We start from the raw sequence: 22,993 nt of genomic DNA, 5'->3' as shown, positions 1-22,993 counted from the left end.
AATAAAAGGGTATTTTTGTCCAAAATTTCTTAACATGTTGAGTTCAATTACTTATGGGGGTAAAGTGACTAAAAGATAACGTTAGGGCTAAACTACTAGTAGTAATATACTTTTAAGGGGGCAAAGTGATAATAACCCTAAAAACAAAAGTTGAAACAAATTATATGAGATTCAAATTAGAAAACATATGATTCATTTAGCTTTACATTTCTTTACTTGTAATATTTCTTACCCTCTATAAGAATAAGTACAAAATTGGTTTCTACGTTTTTACTTGCGTAACTTTTCCTCGATTAGAGATTTAACACATAATATATTTCTATCTAGACCATGTTTCGTTGCTAATGACGTTTTTTTTTCTTGTTTACCAAGTCGAAGTTTCTGTTCATTCTTTCCACAAAACCTTCCGGACAACTTATCTTTTCTCTCTGAGTGGGAGATTTAGATTTCAAACTAAAGTCTCCTTCACCAATCCTACTTCCAATTACTTTTTTAATATTCAATAAAATCTTTGTCCACGAATTATTTTTTTTATTCAAAATTAGTCATTTTAAACGAATTAATTTAATGAATATGTAATTGTGCCTGACTAATTCAATTAGTAATCGAGAAAATCCGACAATTACCCTAAATTTGCTTCAAACTGAAAATGCTGAGAACTAGATTTGTCTTTGTTAAAATTTTAGATACTAAAATTGCATAAGGTGTCAAACGTCGGGGACTAGATTTTTTTTCTATGAATTTTAGGAACTAAAATTGCACCAATACCAAGTACTGGGAATTAAAATTGCATTTTTTCCTTCTCTCCATTTTTTTAGTGTTATAATTCTTTGTGTGACGAATTAGTTCATTACAAACTTAGTAGAAAAGTTTAATGCTTTTGTTTACTTCTCAAATAACATATCTTCTTTCAGTCACATAAAAAAAAACATATATCAAGACTTGAAAAAAATTATTCCAAAAACTTAGAAAATATAATGGAATTTACACAATGAATTCCCTTGCTACATTATAGAGGCCTCTCATCCTTTAAAAAAAATAATCCATTTGACTTTTGGTTTTGAAATTTTTAGAACAAAATGGGAATATAAAAATAAAGGAAAAACTTTTTGAGCAAAATTTTTGAAATGTATACACATGCCCAGAGGCGATTAAAAGAACCAAAAACCCACAAAAGCTTGACAAAATGACATAATTCTTCTTCCACAGTTCCAAACTCTAGCCCCTCCATGGCACCACCACCACCTCCACCACCACCACCACCACCACTCCTGCCACCAACAAAAGCCTCAATTCCCTTTCTCCTCTTCTGCCTAGTCTCCATCTCCATCGTCTTCCTCCTCTTCCACCTAACCTCTCCAACCCCCTCAATCACCACCACCTCTCCCCTCGCTTTCCACAACCTGCTCCCCTCTTCTCCTCCCGCTTCCTCCAACCCACCACCACCGCACTTCACTCTCATCATCAAAGTCCTGACATTCAACCGCCTCTCATCCCTCTCTCGCTGCCTGACATCTCTCTCCAATGCCCACTACGACAACTCCACTACAGTTCACCTCCACATCTTCATTGACCACTTTCCTCTTGAGAACGATAAAGGGTCTCAAGATTTGGACTCAAAATTGAATCTTTCGCGACAAATACTTGATTTTGTTGATGGGTTCAAGTGGGATTTTGGTGAAAAGTTAGTGCATTATAGGAATTGGAATGCTGGCCTTCAATCTCAGTGGCTTGAAGCTTGGTGGCCTTCCTCAGATCATGAGTTTGCCTTTGTCGTAGAGGATGATCTTGAGGTTTCTCCTCTTTATTTCAGGTACTTGAAGGCTTTGATCTTGAATTATTACTATAATGAGTCAAATTTCAGCCCCATGATCTATGGAGCCTCCCTGCAGCGGCCTAGATTTGTTCCAGGTAACTATCTGTCTGTGATTTTTAGTGTTGATTTTGATTTTCTTTATTAGACTATGCTTCTTTACTAATACTGATAGATTAAGAGCACTACATTTGTTGCATTATGTATGGAGTGTGGGCGGTTAGTTTTTATAGGATTTTAGTAATTGTAACTTTTTCTCTGTTATTTGGCTAGAGATTGTGAAAATCGCACTTTTAGTATTGCTTGTGCTTTGTGGATTGATATAGATTAGGCTTATCTTTTGACGATCAGGCTATAAATTTTGTGTGAGTTATATGACTTGGTTTAGAACCTGTTGGTAGTGAAGAGAGTCTTATTAGTATGTTATAGTGGTTGCTGGTATGTTGAGGTTGTGTATAGTAATAATTGCAGGAAACCACATGCCTAGTTTTCACCTTAAACGAGAATCCTCCTAGCTAGGCTTGACTTTTGTTATTTGTTGCTCGTAATCTATGTATTCATCTGTGAGGAATTATGTACAGATGGCAGCAAACTCTTTATCACCTATCCTTGGCGTAATGTACTTAGAGCATTAGAATGATGTCTCCATCAATGATGTGGCTAGCTTCCGAAACTATCAGTTGGACTTCTTTATTTGTTTTGGTATATTGTAAGTGGTTTTGAATGCTGTTTCTTTCTTCCTTTAGCTACAGATTTTGGTCATAATTCTACCTAGGTTCATGAAGTAACTCGTGAATAAGAGATGCAAACAAACGCATGAATATTATAGTTACTGAGGGCAGTGAGATTGTAACTTTCATGGTGTTCATGGGAGAAAGTTATCAAGTATAGCTGGAAAAGTAGTGCAGATGCATAGATAAGCATAAGGGCAGTTGGACAGTTTCAGCAATTGTGGGTTGTAGACTTTCTGGATACGTCTATGATCAATTAGAGGTGTAAGGATCTGAAGAAGATGATGAAGCATAACCCAATTTTTGGGGACATCATGTAATAATTGATTTCAATTGATTTGCCACCATTATAAACTCAATCTTTTAATAACTGAGAACTTAAAGGATTAGGTCTAGATGCATAACATTTTACTGCCAAAATTGAGTCTAAATGATTTAGGTAATGTAACTAAGGAACGAGTATGATTAAGTTGTACTGTATTCTACAGAGAAGTTAGAGATTTAATTGATCTTGGAAAATGCAAAACATATCTTGATTCGGAGTTATACAGAAAATAGAGGATAATCAAATTTCACAAGTTCCAAATATACAAAAGAAATTTTGCTGGTTACTCTTCTGATTAGCTTTTATTGATATTGCTGCATTAGGAATATATACAGCTGTCTTGAGTTCCATTTATGCAATAGAACTTTCTTCTTCTCTTTTTTTTTTTTTTTACAGAATATTGTCTAATTGATGTGTGTTGTTGACAGGAAAACATGGAAACAAGTTGCAAGCAGATAACCAGAGTCGCCTTTTCTTGTACCAGCTGGTTGGCACTTGGGGTCAGCTGTTATTTCCAAAACCATGGAAAGAATTTCGATTGTGGTATGACACGCATAAGGTGAAGGGCATCAAACCAATTCTTGATGGGATGGTAATGCAAATTCTTATTCATTCTCTACCCCCTCCCTCTTTTTTTTTTTTGTTGTTTCCTTGGAAATTATATGCAATTTGAAACTGGTATTGGTGCTTGAGTGAGGTTGTAATGTATATGTAGGTGACTACAGGATGGTACAAGAGGATGGGAGAAAGAATTTGGACTCCTTGGTTCATCAAATTTATTCATGCCCGTGGTTATTTTAATATCTATACCAATCTTAAGAATGAGACAGCACTTGCTGTCTCTCATAGGGATGCTGGGGTGAACTATGGGAAATCTGCTGGACCAGATTCATATTTAGTTGGTGAAAATACTATCAGTGATCTTTTGGAACTGCAGCCATCGAGTAGCCTGAAGTGGTATGACTTTTGTTTTAGAGAAGTTATCCCTAATAGAATAGTCAAAAATTTTGAACAACTTGGATTTGTACTTCAGTCTATTCAGAGGCTAAATACAATTATACTTGTTAACCTGCACGGGGCCTCAGAGCCAGCACTTAGGAACTTGATCTGCCATTTTGAGAGGCTGGCTATTGGGAACTACATTTTCGTGGGCCAGAAATCTTATCTTTCTCTTGATCTTGCTAGGAGGGGGCATCCTGTGATTGATGTAGATCAAATTTTACGCGGCACTAAACTTTATAGGTCACTGAAATTCCAAGAATCCAGTAAAGAATGGATCCAGAATATTCGGGCGAGTGCATCTGTAATTAAGAAATCCTTAGAACTACAGTACCATACTTGGTTGCTGGACAGCAACATTGTTCCTCTAAGCAGTAACTTCTTTTTCGAATCACCTGATCCCGCTTGTGATTTTAGTACTGGGAAGAACCTCAAGCTTCTTTTTATCAAGAGCTCATCAGCTTCTTCAAGATTTTGGGTTGATGTTTTCATGCACAAGCTTACTGTGATAACTGGCTCTTGGGGATCTAAAACTTCAGATTCCATGGCAGTCAATTTTTTATCTTCAGTGGAAAAGATATTGGAAAGCAATAGTGTCAAATATAGCAAAATTGATGAAATGCAATTGGGTTTGTCAATCAATACTAGTGACTCTAACCTGACTAGTCTTGCGAATGGAAAGAAATTTGCTTTCTGGTCTTCTGACACAGATGAAGAGAGAGTTCAGAACAAGCTCGTAGAATTAGGTATGTGGGTTGTGGATGACGAACTTTCTTGCACAGCAGTTGTTTGTCATCAATCATAGTGTTTGACAGTAACAAGGGATTTTATTCGAGTTTATCATGGACGATTGTACCAATTCTTTGGTATGTTACCAAATATCACTAGCTTCCGGAGGTATTTATTCAGTGGAGACTAAAGCATTCTATCAATTACCAGCACCCTGGTGGAAAGATTTGTTGGTTCTCTTTGTTGATTATTCGAATCAGAGGGAAAAGGTTATATCTTGGACCTACAGAGAGTGGAAGCTTGTTGTACAAGGTCCAGGGTTAGGAAACTGACCCAAAAGCTGTTCGTATACATTTTTCTCCTAGGTTGCACAGTCATCAAATCTTGTTGTGTTTAGGCCTGGAGCTCTCCAAAGTACAAGGTCAAGGGTTAGGAAAATCACCCAAAAGCTTGGTTCCTATACATTTTTCTTCGAGGTTGCACAGTCATCAAATCTCGTTGTGTTTAGGCCTGGAGCTCTCCAAAGTTAGAAAATTTTGTTAATGGTGTGGAGATCATCTCCATCCTGGGTTTTTAAGGCTTCTGTATCCAATCAGCAGCTGAAACAGATTCCTTTATCGACCAGATACTGGCTACAAGGCCTGCCTTGCCTTCAATATGCCTAGTCTAATGACCTGACCATGCTCATGAAATTTCCAGATCATCCAGCAGTTGTAGCAAGCCTCCAGTATGTTGTCTCTGAACTTGAACATGGACATCGTTAGTTGCTTATATAAACAAAAACCAGCGGCCTTTGCCTTGCCTTGATGATGGATTTTTCACTACCTTATTCCCTATCGAAACACTCTCTTCATATGTTCACTAGACTTACAATTTTGGTCATTCAAAGTCATTTTACAATGAGATTATCAATTCTTCCTCTGAACTCTGCTTAATAAATCAAATCCGAAGCTGGTTCATTGCAAATGACTACACTGCTAGAAATTTAGTTGGGCATTAATTTTGCTTCACAGTTTCTTTTCTACACAGTCACAAGAATTTGTTGTCTCTGTTATTTCAGTAGTACATAATTTCATATCATTGATGCATCGTGTTTGATAGCTGTACATCTACATCATGTAACTTAACTTTTGAGGAATGAATTGCACCTCCAGAAGTTTAGCAACATTTTGCAAAGTTTGGTAAGGTAACTTTATTTTGCGAAGTTGTAACGAAGGCAATTATAATAACTAGATTAAAAGTTGAAGCTGATTTGCACTTCACGCTGAACTCCATAGCGAAAATGATAGTTGAAGAGATGATGTTAGTAAAATATCTATACTTGCCCCCTTTAGGAAAATTGTAATACCCTAAAATCAGTAAAAAGCATGGGAATTGGAACTTTTACGGAAGCAGGGAAATTCTTCAACTTTGTTTCTTTAATGCAAAAATCAGCATTTGCCGTCATGAAAAGTACACTGAAGGTTATATGGTACAAAAGGAGTAGAAGTGCCTATTGCACTAAATAATTTTGCTTTGTATGAGCAAATTGAATTTCAAGGTTTTAACTTCACATTTTGCAGACTCATGGAGATTCTCAGAACTTGGATGGGGTTTCAGGGCAACTTAACCAGATACATACAGTAACTATGCATATAATCCTACAAATCCTTCTCCAGCCAGATAAGTGTATATATATGGTCCTGGTTCTAAAGCCAACTACACCCGGGATGTTTCTTTACTCCTATCAACCTCATCAATTCTCTAACCCTATCTGCCTCTTCCCATTTACCTGCTTCTGCATACATATTAGAAAGAAGTACATGATACCCTGAGTGGTTTGGCCTTAGCTTTAAGAGATTTTCTGCTGCCCAACATCCCGTCTCCACATCTCCATGAAGTCGACATGCCCCAAGTAGAGCCCCCCATATATTAACATCTGGTTGAATTGGTAGGCTCTTAACAAGCTCTATTGCCTCTTGTATGAGGCCAGAACGACCAAGAAGGTCAACCATACAAGCATAGTGCTTCTGGGATGGCTTAATACCACAAGCAAGCATGTCATTAAAAAATCTCTGTCCCTCTTCTACCAAACCCCCATGAGTACAAGCAGACAGAACAGCAAGATATGAAACCGAATTATATTCAACACCTTCCTCGCTCATGGTTTTGAAAAGATTAACTGCAGTATCCAGTTCATTGAGCATTCCAAATCCCAAAATCATGGTATTCCATGAGGCTGAATCCCTTTTAGAAATTCTATCAAAAACCTTTTTAGCCAGATCTATTCGACTCGATTTTGTGTACATGTCTATAAGTGAATTTGCAACTGAGAGATGCTCATCAAGTGACCTTCTCATAGCAAATGCATGAACCTCTTTTCCATGTTTGATTGCTGAAATATTTGCACAAGCTGAGAGAACTCCCATACATGAAACGATATCATGCTGTATCCCTTGCAACCCCATTTCTCTGAAAAGGATTAAAGAATTTGAGCTGTCAGTTGTTTGAGAATAACCACTAATCAGTATGTTGTATGATACCACATCTTTAGTAGAGATAAGAAACACATTCCTTGCATGATTGAGACAACCACTTCTGGCATACATGTCGGTCAAAGCATTTGAGACAAATATATCCAAGTGATACCCTGACCGAATCAGCCTGCCATGAATTTCCTTTCCAAGCCGAAGAGAACACATTCGTGCACATGCAGGAAGAACATTAGTAAAAGTGATGGGATTAGGAATCTGCCCATCAAATTGCATTTGCCTAAGGCATTCAATAGCTTCTAACTCGAGTCCATTCTGGGCAAAGTTAGCAACCATCGTATTCCAAGAAACAACATTTATCAAACCCATGTTATGGAACACGTTAGAGGCATCAACTGGACGCCCTGATTTTGCATACATATCAATTAAAGAATTGGCAACAAAAGGGTCGGCATTCATATCCCTTCTCATACTAAAACCATGTAGTTCTCTACCTTTACTCACAAACCCCAGTTCAACCAGCACTGGCAGGACACTAGAAACAGTTACTGAGCTTAATATCACCCCTTCATCAACCATCAATCTAAACATATCCAATGCATCTCTATAACACCCTGCATAACCAGAGATAGCAATAATTGTATTCCACGAGACATCATTTTTCTCGACCATCTCATCAAAAATCTGCCTTGCACCATCAACATCCCCACACTTCCCATACAAATCAATTAATGCATTCCCAACACTCACCTGAACATCAAACCCAACCTTCACAATGTAACAGTGAATCGCACACGTCATTGTCCCCTCCCCAGCACACACGGGCAAAATGCTGACCAAACTAACAGCATCTGGCTTAAACTCAGATTCCCCAACCATCTTCTTAAACAATTCTATCACTTCTACATCACACCCATTATCCGAAAAAACCCGAATCATCATATTCCATGATACAACATCTCTCTCAGGCATTTCATTGAACAGCTTCTGAACAACCTTCACATCCTCACAATTCCCATAAAACAGCATAAGAGTATTATTCACAAACAAGTCCTCATCAAACCCAAATTTGATCACAGTTCCGTGAACTTCCAAACCCTTTTGTTGTCCACTGCGTTCGGAACAAAGTTTGAGAACAAAAGGGTAAGTGTAATTATCAACCTCAACATTATTCCTCACCATGTCATTATAAATTTTCAACCCCTGATCATACAATCCCAAGCTAGAATGAGCACGAATCATACTGTTGTATAAAAACGTAGAGGATGGAGAGCAAGAAAGTGTTTGATAAAAGAGAGAATATATAATTGAGGGGTGGTGGTCGGGTTTTTCAAAAGCGGCGTAGCGGAGAATGAGAGCTGCACAAATAGAGATAGAGGAAGGAAGCAAGCCGTGGTGGATGCAGATGGCGTGGGCTTGTTTTGTTTGGTTGAGAGACTGAGTAGAGGCGCAGAGAGGGAGGAGGTTTGCCGGTGGCTGAGACAGCGGAGGTCGGCATTTCGCGGAGGTTGGCGAGAGAAAGGGCGGGTGAGAGTGGAAGTGTTTGAGAAGTCGAAGCGCGGGAGCTAAGCGGGAAAGGTGGCCGTATTGGAATTTGGAACATAGAAATGTCCGCCAATACACCATTTCAAACGTTTTTTTAGTGTTTATTTCAAGTTCTAACCTATGCTCACTTCTGAATCTAATAGTTATTGTTTTTATAGAAACTTTTGGATCTTAAATTAAAACATAACAAAATCTGGAACCACATCTGATTGGGAAGTGGACTGTTAATATTTTCTTTCTCTTTTCAAGTTTTTTGATTTTAAGAGAGATTGCAAATCTTCTAAAAGGGAAACGAAATATAAGGCTATAAACAAGTCGAGATAAATTGAATCGAATCAAGTTTTGATCTAATCAAATCGAGCCTTTCAAACTCGAACTCGAGTTTCTCGATAAGTTTTCAATGTAAAACTCGAGTTCGACCACGATCTCAAGCCTACTGGAGATTAAAAAATAAAAAATAATTATTTTATTTTTTCACTATATATATATAGACACACATATAATCGAGTTGACTCATGAATTAACGAGCTGAACTTCTCTATACTCAGTTTGATTACGATAACTCGACTTCATTGACTCAAATTCGATAAGTTTTGATTGAGTTAATTCATGAACAGCTTAATTCGTTTGCTGCTTTAATGGAAAGTGATTAAATTTTTCTCTTTTTTTAATTTTTTTTAATTTATTTAAAGAGAGATTTCAAACCTTGCAAAGGGAAATGGAGGAAGGGGAAGTCGTAAAAAACTGAAAGGAAAATGGAAGGATCTCACGATTGCCTTTCTAATGTGCCTCTCAAGTAAGTTGAGTTTTGAAATGTGAAATGTAATTAGTTAAGTGGGTTACTAATAGATTCTCGACACACATAATTACGAGGTACTAAACATTACATGACGAACAGATGTTTTTCATGATGATGTTTATAGCACACTATTCGATCATGTTAAAGGATTCCGGTTAGGCAAAAAGTTAAGTAAATAAAACAGTGGGAAAAGGAAAAAAGGGATCAATGATGTATTTATAAGTAGAAACCACTGTTATAATTCATTGAATCATGATCTATGACGTGCAAACTCGTAATTGAATTGTGTAAAAGAATAATTAGGGCATATCATACAACGCCATTGAATTCAACTTCTTAGTGAAATTTTAGCTACATATAATGTTCTAAACAAGATTTAACTAACTTTGAAAGCAGATTATATGATGTCTATGCATCATCGAATATATGAAAAATCAAGTTGAGCCCACTAATTACCAAGACCTGAAAATTGTACAAAACAAAATGTGCAAAGTAGCTATTAGCATGACTTTTCACAAGATGGGCAGCAAGTAAAAATTCTTAGGAAAGGCCTAACATTCACGGATAAAATAGAACTTTTAACTACCCTGAGAGCGCAATCGTTTTAAAAGCCACATTTTTCTGAGCCTCTCATCTAGTTTCAGGAACATCTTGGCCCTTTTCTCATCAAAAGAAAGAAATTCACAGGCATCAATAATGAGGTCATCATCAAAACCTGGAATGTTCTTTACCGTCTCAAATATTTCATCCAAGCACACTGACTCATTCGCTGTCAAAGCATCAGCAATCCTTCCAATATTTACAGCAACGGCTCTCATCACTTCCACCATCGCATCGCTACTAGACCTCTTCTTCGTTAGCTGCTTCGACTGTGATGATGAAGAAGGCCTAGCTCTGGTCTGCTGGGATGAACCTTGAGTGCCCTCACAGGTATTGTCCAGGCTTAGTTCCTCCACAACGTCAGGCAATCTGATTCCATTATGTTGTTGATTGCAGGGAGCAAGATTGCCATCACCCTTTTCACCAGTTGTAGACCAACATCTGTTTGCACTATCATTGCCAAGGATGAAATGCAAGGCATCATAGTTCTCAATGCATCTTCCTCGCAAATATTTTGCTTCTGGATTTGTCTGGCAAACACAAGCCAGTGGATTTAAATTGTGTAACAGAGGTAAGGATACCATTTAGCCTGAACACAGTACTATTAAAATCATTCGTCATCAATGGTAGTAAGCAGTACTTCATAATTACAGGCTAACCTGTTCCTAATAACTAGCAAAATAATATTTCCTTGCCCCTTGAAGGTCACACAAACACAAAAATAGCTGTCTAATACTCAGAGTGCGGCCCCATTCACTTGTTACAATATTTTAAGCCTGTGCTTCATAAGCATCATGTTTAAAAATAACTTCCACTGTTTAGATCACTAGACTTAATTTAAATGAAATGCAAAATTAGATATGAACTTTTAATACTCTAAATCCAGAATGCCACATAATAATTTCAACAAGAAAAACTTTAACTTGAAGATCTAAATGAACTGTAAAATGTAGAAGTATGCCTAACAATAACCTGCACCATTCTAATCTCAAAGTTGCTATTTACATGTTTCCTTAAGGTCCCACATGCCACTTATTTAGGGCTAAGCACTCTGTCACAGTTACTGGTTAACAACGCTGCCACTGATCATCTGCATCTCCCTTAGCGGCAATACTGCCTAACACAATGAATAATTTTGACGAAAGGAAAAAAAAGTGAAACTGAGTGATATACTCTTACTTCCAAGGTAAGCGGAGTATGACTCAAGAAGGATGACTAAGCATTCTCATATCAAAGACATGCAGAGTGACATTGACTGCAACTTGAACTTAAAAATTCTACTTTTGATTCAATATATGTACATGCAGAGACAAACCCAGTAGAGACGTATGCTCACATAAACATGTATGTAAACAAGAAGCCATGCTAACTCAAAGGTGTTCAAGCCGCGGAACATAAAACATGCAAACCCCTTGTTCTCAAGGCAAAACAAATTCTCCATTTTGTGTACACGGGAAAGGGGTGCAAATGGATATCTCTCATATATTTCCAATAAGCCAAATGATAAAAACAATAAAAAAACTGCACACCTTAATATATTCGTCCCACAAGGAATCATTTCCGACTATCATCTTTTGCATTGCATCCCACTTGAATCCGTCATTAGAAAGAAGCTCATTCAAAATGCTATATTGTTTCCTCCAAGTTTTAAGGCGATTCTTAATATTTTCTTTGCTGAAACCAGGACCACATTCTTTATTTAAAGCTCTAACTGCTGCTTCATAAGCCTCAGTATGCAAAGTATTCCCTATTTTATAACCTTTCTGCACTTGCTCTGTCAGAATTTTACCAAGACAATTATCCATTTGTTCTGTCCACCTCAAATTCTTTGTCTGCTTCTCATCACTCTGGATTTCAGGTTCAATAGCAGTCTCAAAGTTGTCAAACATTTCGTCCACTCCATGGGTGTCATTATCAGAACAACTGGCTAATGCTTGATCAGTGCCCACTATAATTCCCAGCTCATCATAGTTCTCGAATGCCTTGTCACGGAGAGTCTTAGCATCCGGATTTACCTGTTGCTCAGAAATATCCAAGAGTCAAAAGAAGTACAAGCCTAGATTATGACAATACATGCAAAATCAATATCTAGGTGTGGATATTTATTAAATATTTGAAAAATAGACATCTGTGCAACATTGTTGGTAACTAAAAAATTTCAATATACTGACTACTTGCTCAATGGTATTGGATCAATATTCATGCAAAACAGTTATAATGAGTATGAGAATACCATAATTATCCAGCATAAGATTAGCAAACAATCAAACCATTGCCAATCTCAAAAACATGCAATGAATCTTTGTACTAAGATGTGGCAGACATGAAATGGAACATAATTACAATAACGAGTCTACTATAGAATGAGAGAAGCGATTAACTACCTTTATATATTCTTTCCAAGTGGCATCATTTGCAATAACCATTTTTTGTGCCTTGTCCCACTTAAATCCTTTACGACCCACAATCTCACTTAGAACTGCATATTGCTTTTTTAATGTCTTGAGGCGGTTTTTGACATGATGTTTGTTCAATTCAAGCCCAAAGTTTTCATTGACTGCTCTGACGGCAGCATCATATGTCGCAGGTTTTATGTTCTCACCCTTGGAACCTTCTTTTGCATGTTCTGCAAGAATCTTGGAGAGACAATTGTCCATAGCAGTCGTCCATGTTGTGTATTTGACCTTTGCCTTAGTATTAGAACTCCGAGTTTCATAAACCTTCTGAGGCATTTCTCACCAAGGAAGCATGAAAATGGATCTGATATAGCAGGATTAAATTCAAAGCACGTAGTGACAGTAGATCCAAAGCATGTACATGCTATGGACCCTAGCCAACAAATCAATGTATACTAACACTTTGAGAATTGCATATACAAACAGTCTTACATTTGACTTTTTTCAATTATTATTCCAAGACTTTGATGCCTCATGGACATATAAATGAAACTATTGTAAAATTTGTAAAATACCAATACCGATCCATGAAGAGATCAGGTCAAAGCATTTATCAAAATCAAGTCCTTACTTGATAAGCGCTAAAGAGATCTTAAGTTCTCAATTAAAAATTAAAAGCTATAAATCCAATTTTAATCATAAGAAAGAAGAAGTCCATGTCTTTGTTATTGAAAATCAAGACTCAATCACCACATTTCAAAAGCATTATTTACTGGGCTGTGTAGAAGATGCATCAATAATATAAAAAGAAAACTGCTGTTCTTTGTCTCAAACAGCAGAATTTGCCAATTTGGAAGATTAAAAATAAAATATTACTTTATCCTCCATTTTATCATCAAGTGATTTAGACTAACTATACATTCATCCCAACCATGTATTAAAATTTGCTACACGTAAGAAAATAACATTTTATCACTTCAAAGGAGAGAATTAGTAGCAATTATGAAACTTAGTAATTCTCCATCCTCCACCAAGTTTTAACTCCTATCAATCCTTATCTAGTAAAGGGTGATATTTATCAGATTACCCTAATTACAATACTTCAAAACATAAAATTGATTTTAATTACCTCAAATTAGTTACATCAAGATCACTAATTACATTTGCACTCCCTCTCAATTCACGCAAATTTGCTACAACCAAGTGAGCAAACTAAAAAAGTTAGCGAAAAAAATGTTTGTTGGATCAAACAGACAATGAAAACTAGAAGTAACTCTTCAACCTCCACTTTCATGTTACAAGTTATACCAACATACAAACTACAATTCACATTTTCTCCCCCTAATTCAAACGGGCTGGGTACCCCAGAAAACAGATGACAAGAACTAAGCAAAAGTATTAATTGTTCTTGAATTAATCAGCCACAAAACTTAATTAGAAAATTAGTAAAATAAAACAAAAGGAGAAAAACGAAACTGAAAACAACCCATTTGAGCAGAAGTTAATGCTGTACCGGAAATTGATTCTGAAGAGCCAGCCGTCACGTGGCGGAGCAGATGGATAGTGGTGGTGGTGGTGGTGGTGGGCAAAGGGGTTTGGGTAAATTTCCTTTTATTTATCTTAACTGACAAAGAATCAGTCTTCTACTAGTTTTGTTTTCGGGGTCGAATTGTAGAAATGGATAATTACATTGAACCCCCTAAGGTATCACATAGTATCAATCTGCCCTCCTAAAGTTTTTTGCACTAATTAATTTCACTAGAAATAAATATATGAGTTGATTTTAATTTTTTTTTTCTTTTCTAGTCCCATATTTGTTTCTTTCTCTTGTTTGTTCTTCCTTTTTGGGTAACTATTTCTAGCATTATAATTTTTTGAATCAATATCAACTAAATTCATGATTTTTAATTTGTTATAAGTTAAGGTATGAAAAACAATTTCATAGTTTACATTCAAAATTGAACTTTGAAGTTATCATTACAAAGATAAACTATTCCATTAAGTGCTGAATTTGTGTTATAACACATTTAACTAATGAATTGAGATTTACAAATGTAACATTATAGACTTCATAATCAACTTCTCAGAGCATAAAATAGTAACTTCGATGTGATTGCTCCTTTACCCATATACCCATTGTGATCCTATACCCGTATACCCATTGTAATTTAAGAGACAATATTAGTTGAAAGTGATTAGGGGTGTTAAAATGGATAACTTGGACAGGTTTGGATAGATCATAATCGAGTAATAGGTATAATTGTGTTAACACATTTATATTCGTTTAATAAATATGTCAAAATGGGTCAATCTATTCATATCCATTTAATAAATGGGTATATGGGTATAGGTATATCCAATTATCCATTTATGACCCACTCGAAATCTACTTATTATTATTATTATTATTATTATTATTATTATTATTATTATTATTATTATTATTATTATTTGCATGTTGTTTGATAAGAAATAATGATATTTGATTGTTATTGGATTGGTAGAAATTTCAATTTATCCTCTTTACACTCACCAAAAATTGAGTTTAAATGTGTAATTATTTTTAAATGGATATAAATGAGTGCTGCAGGTTTACCTATTACCCATCAATTAAATGAGTTTAATTAGGTCACTCATGTAGATTCATTCAAAATTCATTGCTTAGTCAAGTCCAATTATTAACGGACGGGTTTGGACGGATCAATATAATTAGGTTGTCACTAACACCTCTAAAAGTGATTGATAGTCTAATATGTAATCATAAATTCGTAACAACAATAGATACGTAAACCAAAATACCTTAACAAAAATACTAGAATTTGGTCATAAATAATTATTTCGAAGCCTAGATTCCTAGTGAACTATGCATTACAAATCCTTAAGAAGATCATTTATAACTTTTATTCGAAACAAGTTTTCATTCGTATGCCCAAAAATAGCATTTAATGATCAATGAAAGATAGAAATTTTAAGTAGTTATGACATCTGAAATCTTTTAAGGGTCCTTAAATGTATTGTTTAAGAAATGCATCCATACAAAAATACTCAACCTTAGGATAAAGATAAGAAGCTATTTCTCCATTTTCTCCAATTTCAAAGTCTGTTAAATCACCATGTCCTATTCCAACTTAATTTCCAAAGTTTGTGCTTGTATGATGTATGTTAAAGTATGAACACAAATGAATGCAATTAAGATCTGTTGCATACATTATCTAAAATTTGCATTTTACCTTTCCAAGAAGCTAAAAATCCATCTTCCGCGAGTTTTCTTTAGCTCTTTTTTTTTTTTTGTTGGGATTCAAACGTGGAATAAACTATTATTGAGAAATCAAATAAAAAAAAACAACTTGATGCTAAACAAACCACAAGTATGAAATAAATAATACATAAGATTTAACGAGATTCACGAAAATAATCCATTACTGAGCCCACATTCATGAAAAGAAACTCACTCTCTATTATGAGAGAATGAACTCAAGTCCAACCCTTGTATAATTTCTCTCATTTTCTAAAAACCCTCTCTCAACCCATATATAAAGTTCATGTCGCCTCTTGTGTATTACTTTGTAATATACCAACCTTCACCTATTTATAAGCCACGTTACTTGGCTAATACTAAAGTAATAACATAAAATAACTGATAATTCCTAATTTTATACAGATAAGGAAATAACTCTAATCTATAAATTCATATAAATAGGAAATTTCTTAACTATTATCTCAAATAACTAAAACAATTAGAAAATTGGTTACTTCGATCCAAAATAAGAAATTTATCTAAAAGAAATTAAGTCAATTTCTTAACAAATCTCCACCTTAGTGAATATTTCTTATAACAACCACTTATCGTCAACTACCAAATAATATGGTACCAAACTACACATCTAAATCAATATAGTTCTGGTACCAAATTAATTCAATCAACAAATGAATATGAGTAGTTAACCCCAAGTCTAATCTCCTGTTGACTCGCGAGAATGTGTCTCAATTCATTATCTCTTTTAACAAGATTTTCTTCTTACCACTACTTGCAACTTGGGATTCCATATTGTGAGCTCTATTTTTAACCATTGAGACAACCAAGGGGCAAAATCACCATATTTCTTTCCACTCTCTGGATTGTTTTGCCATGTATGATTTTTAAAACTCTACCCACAATGAAAAAATCATAGCATTAGAGTCTTCTAACGCATGAAAATTAGGTTCTTTTGTTTCTTCAGAATATATGCCACACCATCCAATAATATAATCCAAATCTAAAAACTATACGGGATGAAATATCAACTGTTAGAGTTGTAAGAACGTCTCCACTAATTCAAGTCTAAAATCGACATTGGACTCCATCTTGAATCATCTATCTAGATTCACCATCAAGTATTTTCATGCTTTCTAATTTTCCATCCTTCACCTCCAATACTTCTTGCCAAATCCTTAAAACAAGGATATCACCCGTTCAATTGTTAAATTAATAATGGCCACCAATTCACTTTATCTCAATAGTCAACTAGGATCCAATAATAAATCTCTTTCTAATACCAGTTTATTGGGATCTAGATGAGAAATAAACTACTGTTGAAAAATCAAGTACACAATAATTTAATGACAAACAAGTCACAAGTATCAAAATAAACGACACACAATATTTAATGTGATCCACCTCTATTATTGAGTCTACATTCATGGAGAGAAATTCGATCTTTTTTATGACAGAATAAATATCATATAAGAATATAATTGAATCCAAATCCTACCCTTATATAATTTCTTTCATTTTCAAAGAACCCTCTCTTAATCCATGTATAAGGCTACATATTACCCCTTATATGTCACTTTGTAGGATGTCAACGTCTATCTATTTATAAGCCACATTACTTGACTAACATTCAGGTAATAACAGAAAATAACTGTTAATTCCTAATCTTATATAGAATAGGAAATAATTTCTAATTCTTTAACTCATATAAATAGGAAATTCCTAAACTACTACATGAAGTAACTAAAATAATTAAAAAACTAGTTACTTCCACACAAAAATAAGAAATCTATCTAAAAGAAATTAAACCAAATTTCTAACAAATTTGGTATCAGGGCTTCTAGTTACGGGACTAGATTATTCATTAGTAAATGAATTCTTCTTGGAGTTGGTCCAATGAAATTCTCTTTCTGGTTGTAGATTGAAGTGTCAAAGACTTTGGCTGATATTGAATAAGATGCGTTAAAGGTTTGGCAGAGGGTCCAGTTAGTGCTTGACCAAGGAGTTAAGGGTTGACAAGGGTTCAAAATCCGGTTTGAATATTGAAAAGATTAGGCCCATGATTGAGAAAAGAAATGACCTTGAGTGTTAAAGTAGACTTCTATTGAGTATTAAAAGTAGACCTGAAAAAGAGGGAGTGATTGTTACGTTTATGAATAGGAAATTGTGTCCCATGTTGATTTAAGAGATGGAAAAAGAGCGCTTAATACATAGTTAAGGGTCTGAAACCTAACAATTTATACTTTTCATTCAACGTTGGATTCCTGATTTACATATTGAACCTCTTCAGTAAGTTCTCTCGAGTTTTTCTTCCTAACACTTTTCTTATAGAGTAAGAACTTTCTATTCAAGTTGAAGATATATTTAGTGTTTCCCTGATCCCAAAATCATGGTTGTTAAGAACATTCTATTGAGGTCGAAGATATATCTAGTGTTTCCCTAATGCTAAAATCATGGTTGTTTTACGTGATTGTTGTTCTTTAGTGACCACATATTTGGTACAACCAACGGTCAGTTGATTAGTGCAGAGAAAATTTTGATAAAGACAAGAAATATTTCTAGATGATATATCTAATAACTTGGCTAGCACTGTAGTTCACAAAATGCATTTATAATAACTACACATTTCACCAATGCAAAATTTGCTGACAAAAGTAATGTCTTGTTCAATGTACGGGGATCTTCAGCGGATTTGATGGTGTATGTAGGTACTTTGTCCTTATCCTAAAATCCAACTATGTAGAATATGCCAGAGTAAATAGATGCTATTAGTTTTAAATTTAAATTTTGGTGAAATATAAGAGCTTAATCTACTCTATATAATCAACATGAAATTTAATTGTCGTTTTTCTACACGTCTTCAATCAAAGTATTCACAAGTAAAAAAGAATTTAAGGAAATTATGTGAGGAATTTTGTTGTTATTTCACCTTATTGTCTTAATGTATAAACTTGTTGCATTAGTATATACATAATTATATTAGTCTATACTTGTTTGGTGCAACTGATATTGGTGTCTATAGAAGTTCCAAATCCCACTTTCTGTGTTGTTGCATCAATAGAGACTTGTCAATAGCCACCGTTGATAATGGGCAAACAATTGGTAGCTCTCATTAAATTTGGACACAACATCAACCCTAACTTTTATATTGAATCAAGATTTAGCGTCAAAATTCAACAAAAACCATAAGGAAGTCTTGAATATAAGAAACCAATTTGGGTAATTTGCCATATCAACCTTGCGACACTCAAACTTCACAAGATTTGTAGCACTCTTTTGATACCTAGAAAATCTATATAAAAAAAGCTTCAATTATACTCAAAATAAGCTAATTATATATCAATTGAGGTATCAAAATTCTCAAACAAACCATGATGTGACTTATGACTATGCCTTTCATTCAAAGCATGAAAATCGCGTGTCTTTTTTACATTTGACATAAAAGAGAAAAACGAATACCATTAGTCAAACCACTAGATGAAAATCACATAAGCATATAAATTTCTTTCAAAAGAAATTTAACTCTCATAAAATATTTTTTAAAAAAAATTGGAAATTGGGATTCAAAGGTAATGTATAGAATATGAATCTAAATTATGAATTTTCTCACTACTTAATATTGAATTTTAGTTTTAACTTACTAAAATTATGTTTGAATTAACAAATATAAAGACATAGTCAAGAATGGTTTCTAATATAATGTCTCAAATCCATTGGCTTGGCCCAATAACTTTTTGAACTGAAACCATGGGGTTAAAATAGTTAATCAAAATTTATTTAGGTTAATTACATTTACCACCCCTGAAGTTTGTCCATATTACCAAACAAACCTTATGGATTGGTCAAATAACATTCAACCTCCTTGACCATCTAAATGTTTATCAATAAGCCCCTTGCCATTATCAATCGTTAGTTATTATAGTGACATGAAGAAAGGAAAAGTTTTGAGTCCCAAAATGCCCTTCTCTTCCCAAGAACATATCAATGTTCTTCCCCACCTTTCTTTTTACCCCCATAAAAACACTTCTTCTATTCTTCCTCACGATCAAACCTCATCAAAGCCTACCCTGCAATCCTATGACCTCCATCACCCACCTTTATCAACATCTACCAAAAATTCTAAACTCCAATCCTATATTTTTATCCCTTCTTAAATCTTGCAAGGTAGGTCAAGATGGTAGGGGGAAAAGAAAAAGAAAGGCCATTTGCTAGCTTTTTATAAAGGATTCAACAAGCCGTGAATTGGGTGAAAATGGAAATCAGATTAGAGACCAAAAAATATGATGGTGGTGTTTAGAATACCTACCAATACTACTTCTAAAATGCTACTACAACTGTCCTCATCTTCTCTTTGCTCGATGAAATGCCACAAAAAAGTGATCTTTGGGTTTAGGGAGACGGGTTTTATGAAAAATAATTTTCTTGAGGTTTCGTGAGTTTGGAGAAATCGAGTGATGTCTAGTTTCTTCAAATGAGATTTCTAATAATTCCACTAATACTACAAATATCAAGATAGATAGCATGTTCTTGTTGTTCCATGAGTTCTTGACAATGAAGATTGCATTTTTTTTCGCTTTCTTCCCAAATCTAAAATCTAGAGTTAGAATCACTGGACAACGGATCATTATATCAAAGTTGGAATTTGAATATAGATCCCATGGTATCCCTAAATCTGAATTTTGTAATTAATAGATTCATAGATTTTTTATTTCTCCAACTTCCCCTCATATGAATTTTAGATATGGTTGTGTATATCTAGGCAACATCTCTTCGTTTTTGTTGAGATTTGTGTGAGGTTGCCACCCGATGTAGGCAAGAAAATTTTCGAGGTTTTTTTTCCTTTTTTTATTCCGAGATTCAGAACATCTTTAGTGGCAATTTTGGACTTTTCACTAAATTCGTTAATCTAAATTAACAAAAGTTACTATAAGGGGGCTATTGGTTATTTGGCCAAACCACAACGTTTATTTAGTAATATGGACAAATCTCAAGGGAGGTAAATATAATTAATCCAAATTATTTAGTAGCCTATGGACCAGAATTAACATATCAATCACTATCTCCATATAGATTAGGTGCTTTGCGGGGTATTTTTAAAAATTTTATAATAGTGCTATATATGAAAAAATTTTATTAAAAATTATTAAATATTTTTAGAGATGTTTTTGGAGGTATTTTGAGAATGTAGTTTGGGGTGCTTTTAAAATTTATAGTCTTTTGGGATTTTTTTAAAAATAAAAATAACACTACCACCATTCATCACTACCACCTACCATTGGCACTACCTTCTCTCTCCTCTCTTCTTCCTCTTCTTCATCCTTCTTTCTTCTCTCTCTTCTTCTTCCTCCCTTTCCCTTCCCTCCTTCCTTCCTCATTCCTCCTCCTCTTCCCTTCTTTCTCTTCCTTCTCTAGTCGGCTCCCCTCTCCCTTCTATGGCAACTTTGATTGTGATTAGAGATCTGATCGTAACTAAAGTTGCCATGGAAGGGTGAGGAGGCCTGCTAGAAAGGAAAGGAATGGAGGAGAGAAAAGAAAGGGAGGAAAGGGAAGGAAGGAGAACGAAGAAGAAGAAGAATGAAGGAGGGGCAAATAGGGGGAAAGAAATTGGAGAAAAGGAGAGAATGGGTGGTGGTGGTGTGTAGAAGAAAAAAATATGGTATGATTTTAAAAAATATTTTTGTAAGTTGTATTTAAGATTGTATATTTTTAGAGTTATTTTTTGAGTGTGTTACTATAGATTTGTATATGATAAACAAGTATTTCAAAATCTCTTCAATCAAAACAAGGCTATACTTTCCAAATGCCGTATGTGGGATAGATAATCGACAGTCTCGCACCTACTGCCACTTAAGAATTTTACATCCTCATAAAGTTAGATCAAATAAACTGTTCACTTAGTTGTGTGCAAGACAATGTGACACTTAGTCCTGCAACTTCCAGAGGTCGTCATCATTGAATGTAATATTTAACCCTACACAATAATTAGCTCCTTGATGTGTCCTAATTATTTCATCACCAGGACTTTATATATATTTTCTACATAAGTAGTAAAAGAGCGAAGGATGTTATGTTTTTTCGGCATCGAACATGTGATTTCCATTCATCACATGACCTTCCTCCACCTTTGTTTAGTGCATGGCATGGGTTTAACTTAATAGAGCCCTTCGAACCCTAAGTTATCTCCTCTCATCTTCCATTGCTCTTCCTCACACTTTCTCTCCCTCTCCTTTCCTCTCCCTATTCCTATCCCTCTACTGCTCCTGTTCCTTCTCCTGTTGCTCTATTAGAAGATTTTGAAAGCCTTTTTATTTGTCTCATCTTTTTTTCCTTCTCTTTAGTCTTCTCCTTTTAATAATGTAAAACCCATAAAGCAAACAGTTTTCAACTACTTCATTTGAAAATAATCATATCTCAAAATTTGCAGGAATCTTTCAAGGTTATGAGAGCGGTTGAAACTAAGAAGATGGAGGAAAGGCCAATAGATTGAGGTTTGGGAAGCACATAATGCGACTTCTAACCATTTTGATAGGGTTGAAGAAGGGTTAGATGAATTAATTTCTCATTTTGGTAGAATACAAGATCAATTACATGTTTTGTATAAAATTATTTCTTCTAATCATATGCAAATTGACCCTAGCACGAATGGTGAAAATATTGTATGTGAAAATAGATTGCATTTTGATGAAAACGGTACATCTAATATGTGTTTTAATGAAGAAATGTCTATTTCACATCATAATACCTTTAACGCTAACTTTGAATATCAAAATATGAGTATTAACGACTCATTCTTCACCCCTTTTGAGAAATATATTGAGAGTATAGGTTTTAAAAATATTATTAAGAAATTCTCACGGCATTTCCTTTGGTGAGTTTTCCAGTGGTACATAGTCAAAGTAATATCTATGAAATACTTGAGATAGGTAAGTCTCTTCCCTCTGTCATATCATTAGAACATGTGGTTTTTGCTATTGAGCCATAATTTATTGATCTACCACAACTTAAAATGGTGGATTATTCATTAACAAAACCTCCTTGAAAAATAAGGTTAAATAGTTAAGTTAATGACTATAAAGAAGCGCTTGTTGGGAGACAATTCAATGTTTGTTTAAATTTATGTTAATTTGATGTGATTTTATTTTTAACATGCGTGTTTTGGTGTGTTTGTTATGTTTTTATGCTAGGGTTCAAGATTTATTTCTTTTTTCTAATTTTGTGAGTTTTTTGCTATTTGGTTTGTTGATAGTCATCTGTGTAGTCCTTTAATTCTTCATTTTGTTTCTTTTTCCCCTTACCCGACGATTATAATTTTTTCTCCTTCTCTTCAGTAAA

At 34.7% G+C, this 22,993-nt stretch overlaps 3 protein-coding genes across 3 annotated transcripts; 1 reads left to right on the top strand and 2 right to left on the bottom strand.

The window, feature by feature from the left end:
* The first annotated feature begins 1,172 nt into the window (after positions 1-1,172).
* Positions 1,173-5,563, top strand: LOC113724689 (uncharacterized). Its single transcript, XM_027247569.2, has 3 exons — positions 1,173-1,911; positions 3,298-3,461; positions 3,585-5,563. Exons 1-3 carry the CDS (start codon positions 1,230-1,232, stop codon positions 4,671-4,673), a joined length of 1,935 nt encoding a protein of 644 aa, XP_027103370.2. The 5' UTR covers positions 1,173-1,229; the 3' UTR covers positions 4,674-5,563.
* Positions 5,564-5,978: 415 nt separating this feature from the next.
* Positions 5,979-8,711, bottom strand: LOC113740618 (pentatricopeptide repeat-containing protein At1g18485-like). The gene has a single exon (XM_072055732.1). It carries the CDS (start codon positions 8,692-8,694, stop codon positions 6,286-6,288), a length of 2,409 nt encoding a protein of 802 aa, XP_071911833.1. The 5' UTR covers positions 8,695-8,711; the 3' UTR covers positions 5,979-6,285.
* Positions 8,712-9,837: 1,126 nt separating this feature from the next.
* LOC140009630 (L10-interacting MYB domain-containing protein-like) lies at positions 9,838-14,058 on the bottom strand. The gene is made up of 4 exons (XM_072055726.1): positions 13,922-14,058; positions 12,397-12,772; positions 11,542-12,027; positions 9,838-10,542 (listed from the first exon to the last, which is right to left on the bottom strand). The coding sequence occupies exons 2-4, from the start codon at positions 12,742-12,744 to the stop codon at positions 9,991-9,993; spliced, it is 1,386 nt and encodes a 461-aa protein (XP_071911827.1). The 5' UTR covers positions 12,745-12,772; positions 13,922-14,058; the 3' UTR covers positions 9,838-9,990.
* Between the last annotated feature and the right edge of the window lie 8,935 nt (positions 14,059-22,993).

Source organism: Coffea arabica, chromosome 1e (genome assembly GCF_036785885.1).
Source record: "Coffea arabica cultivar ET-39 chromosome 1e, Coffea Arabica ET-39 HiFi, whole genome shotgun sequence".
NCBI classification, from domain to species: domain Eukaryota; kingdom Viridiplantae; phylum Streptophyta; class Magnoliopsida; order Gentianales; family Rubiaceae; genus Coffea; species Coffea arabica.
This window is presented reverse-complemented; position numbering and strand designations above follow the sequence as displayed.

What these genes read in the sequence shown, in the direction of transcription:
- LOC113724689 (XM_027247569.2), top strand. Translation starts at nt 1,230, where the DNA reads ATGGCACCACCACCACCTCCACCACCACCACCACCACCACTCCTGCCA. An exon ending in GCGGCCTAGATTTGTTCCAG is followed by an intron (nt 1,912 to 3,297) that starts GTAACTATCTGT and finishes TGTTGTTGACAG; the next exon opens with GAAAACATGGAAACAAGTTG. An exon ending in AACCAATTCTTGATGGGATG is followed by an intron (nt 3,462 to 3,584) that starts GTAATGCAAATT and finishes ATGTATATGTAG; the next exon opens with GTGACTACAGGATGGTACAA.
- LOC113740618 (XM_072055732.1), bottom strand. Translation starts at nt 8,694, where the DNA reads ATGGTGTATTGGCGGACATTTCTATGTTCCAAATTCCAATACGGCCAC.
- LOC140009630 (XM_072055726.1), bottom strand. Translation starts at nt 12,744, where the DNA reads ATGCCTCAGAAGGTTTATGAAACTCGGAGTTCTAATACTAAGGCAAAG. An exon ending in CTTGGAAAGAATATATAAAG is followed by an intron (nt 12,028 to 12,396) that starts GTAGTTAATCGC and finishes TCTGAGCAACAG; the next exon opens with GTAAATCCGGATGCTAAGAC. An exon ending in TGTGGGACGAATATATTAAG is followed by an intron (nt 10,543 to 11,541) that starts GTGTGCAGTTTT and finishes TGTGTTTGCCAG; the next exon opens with ACAAATCCAGAAGCAAAATA.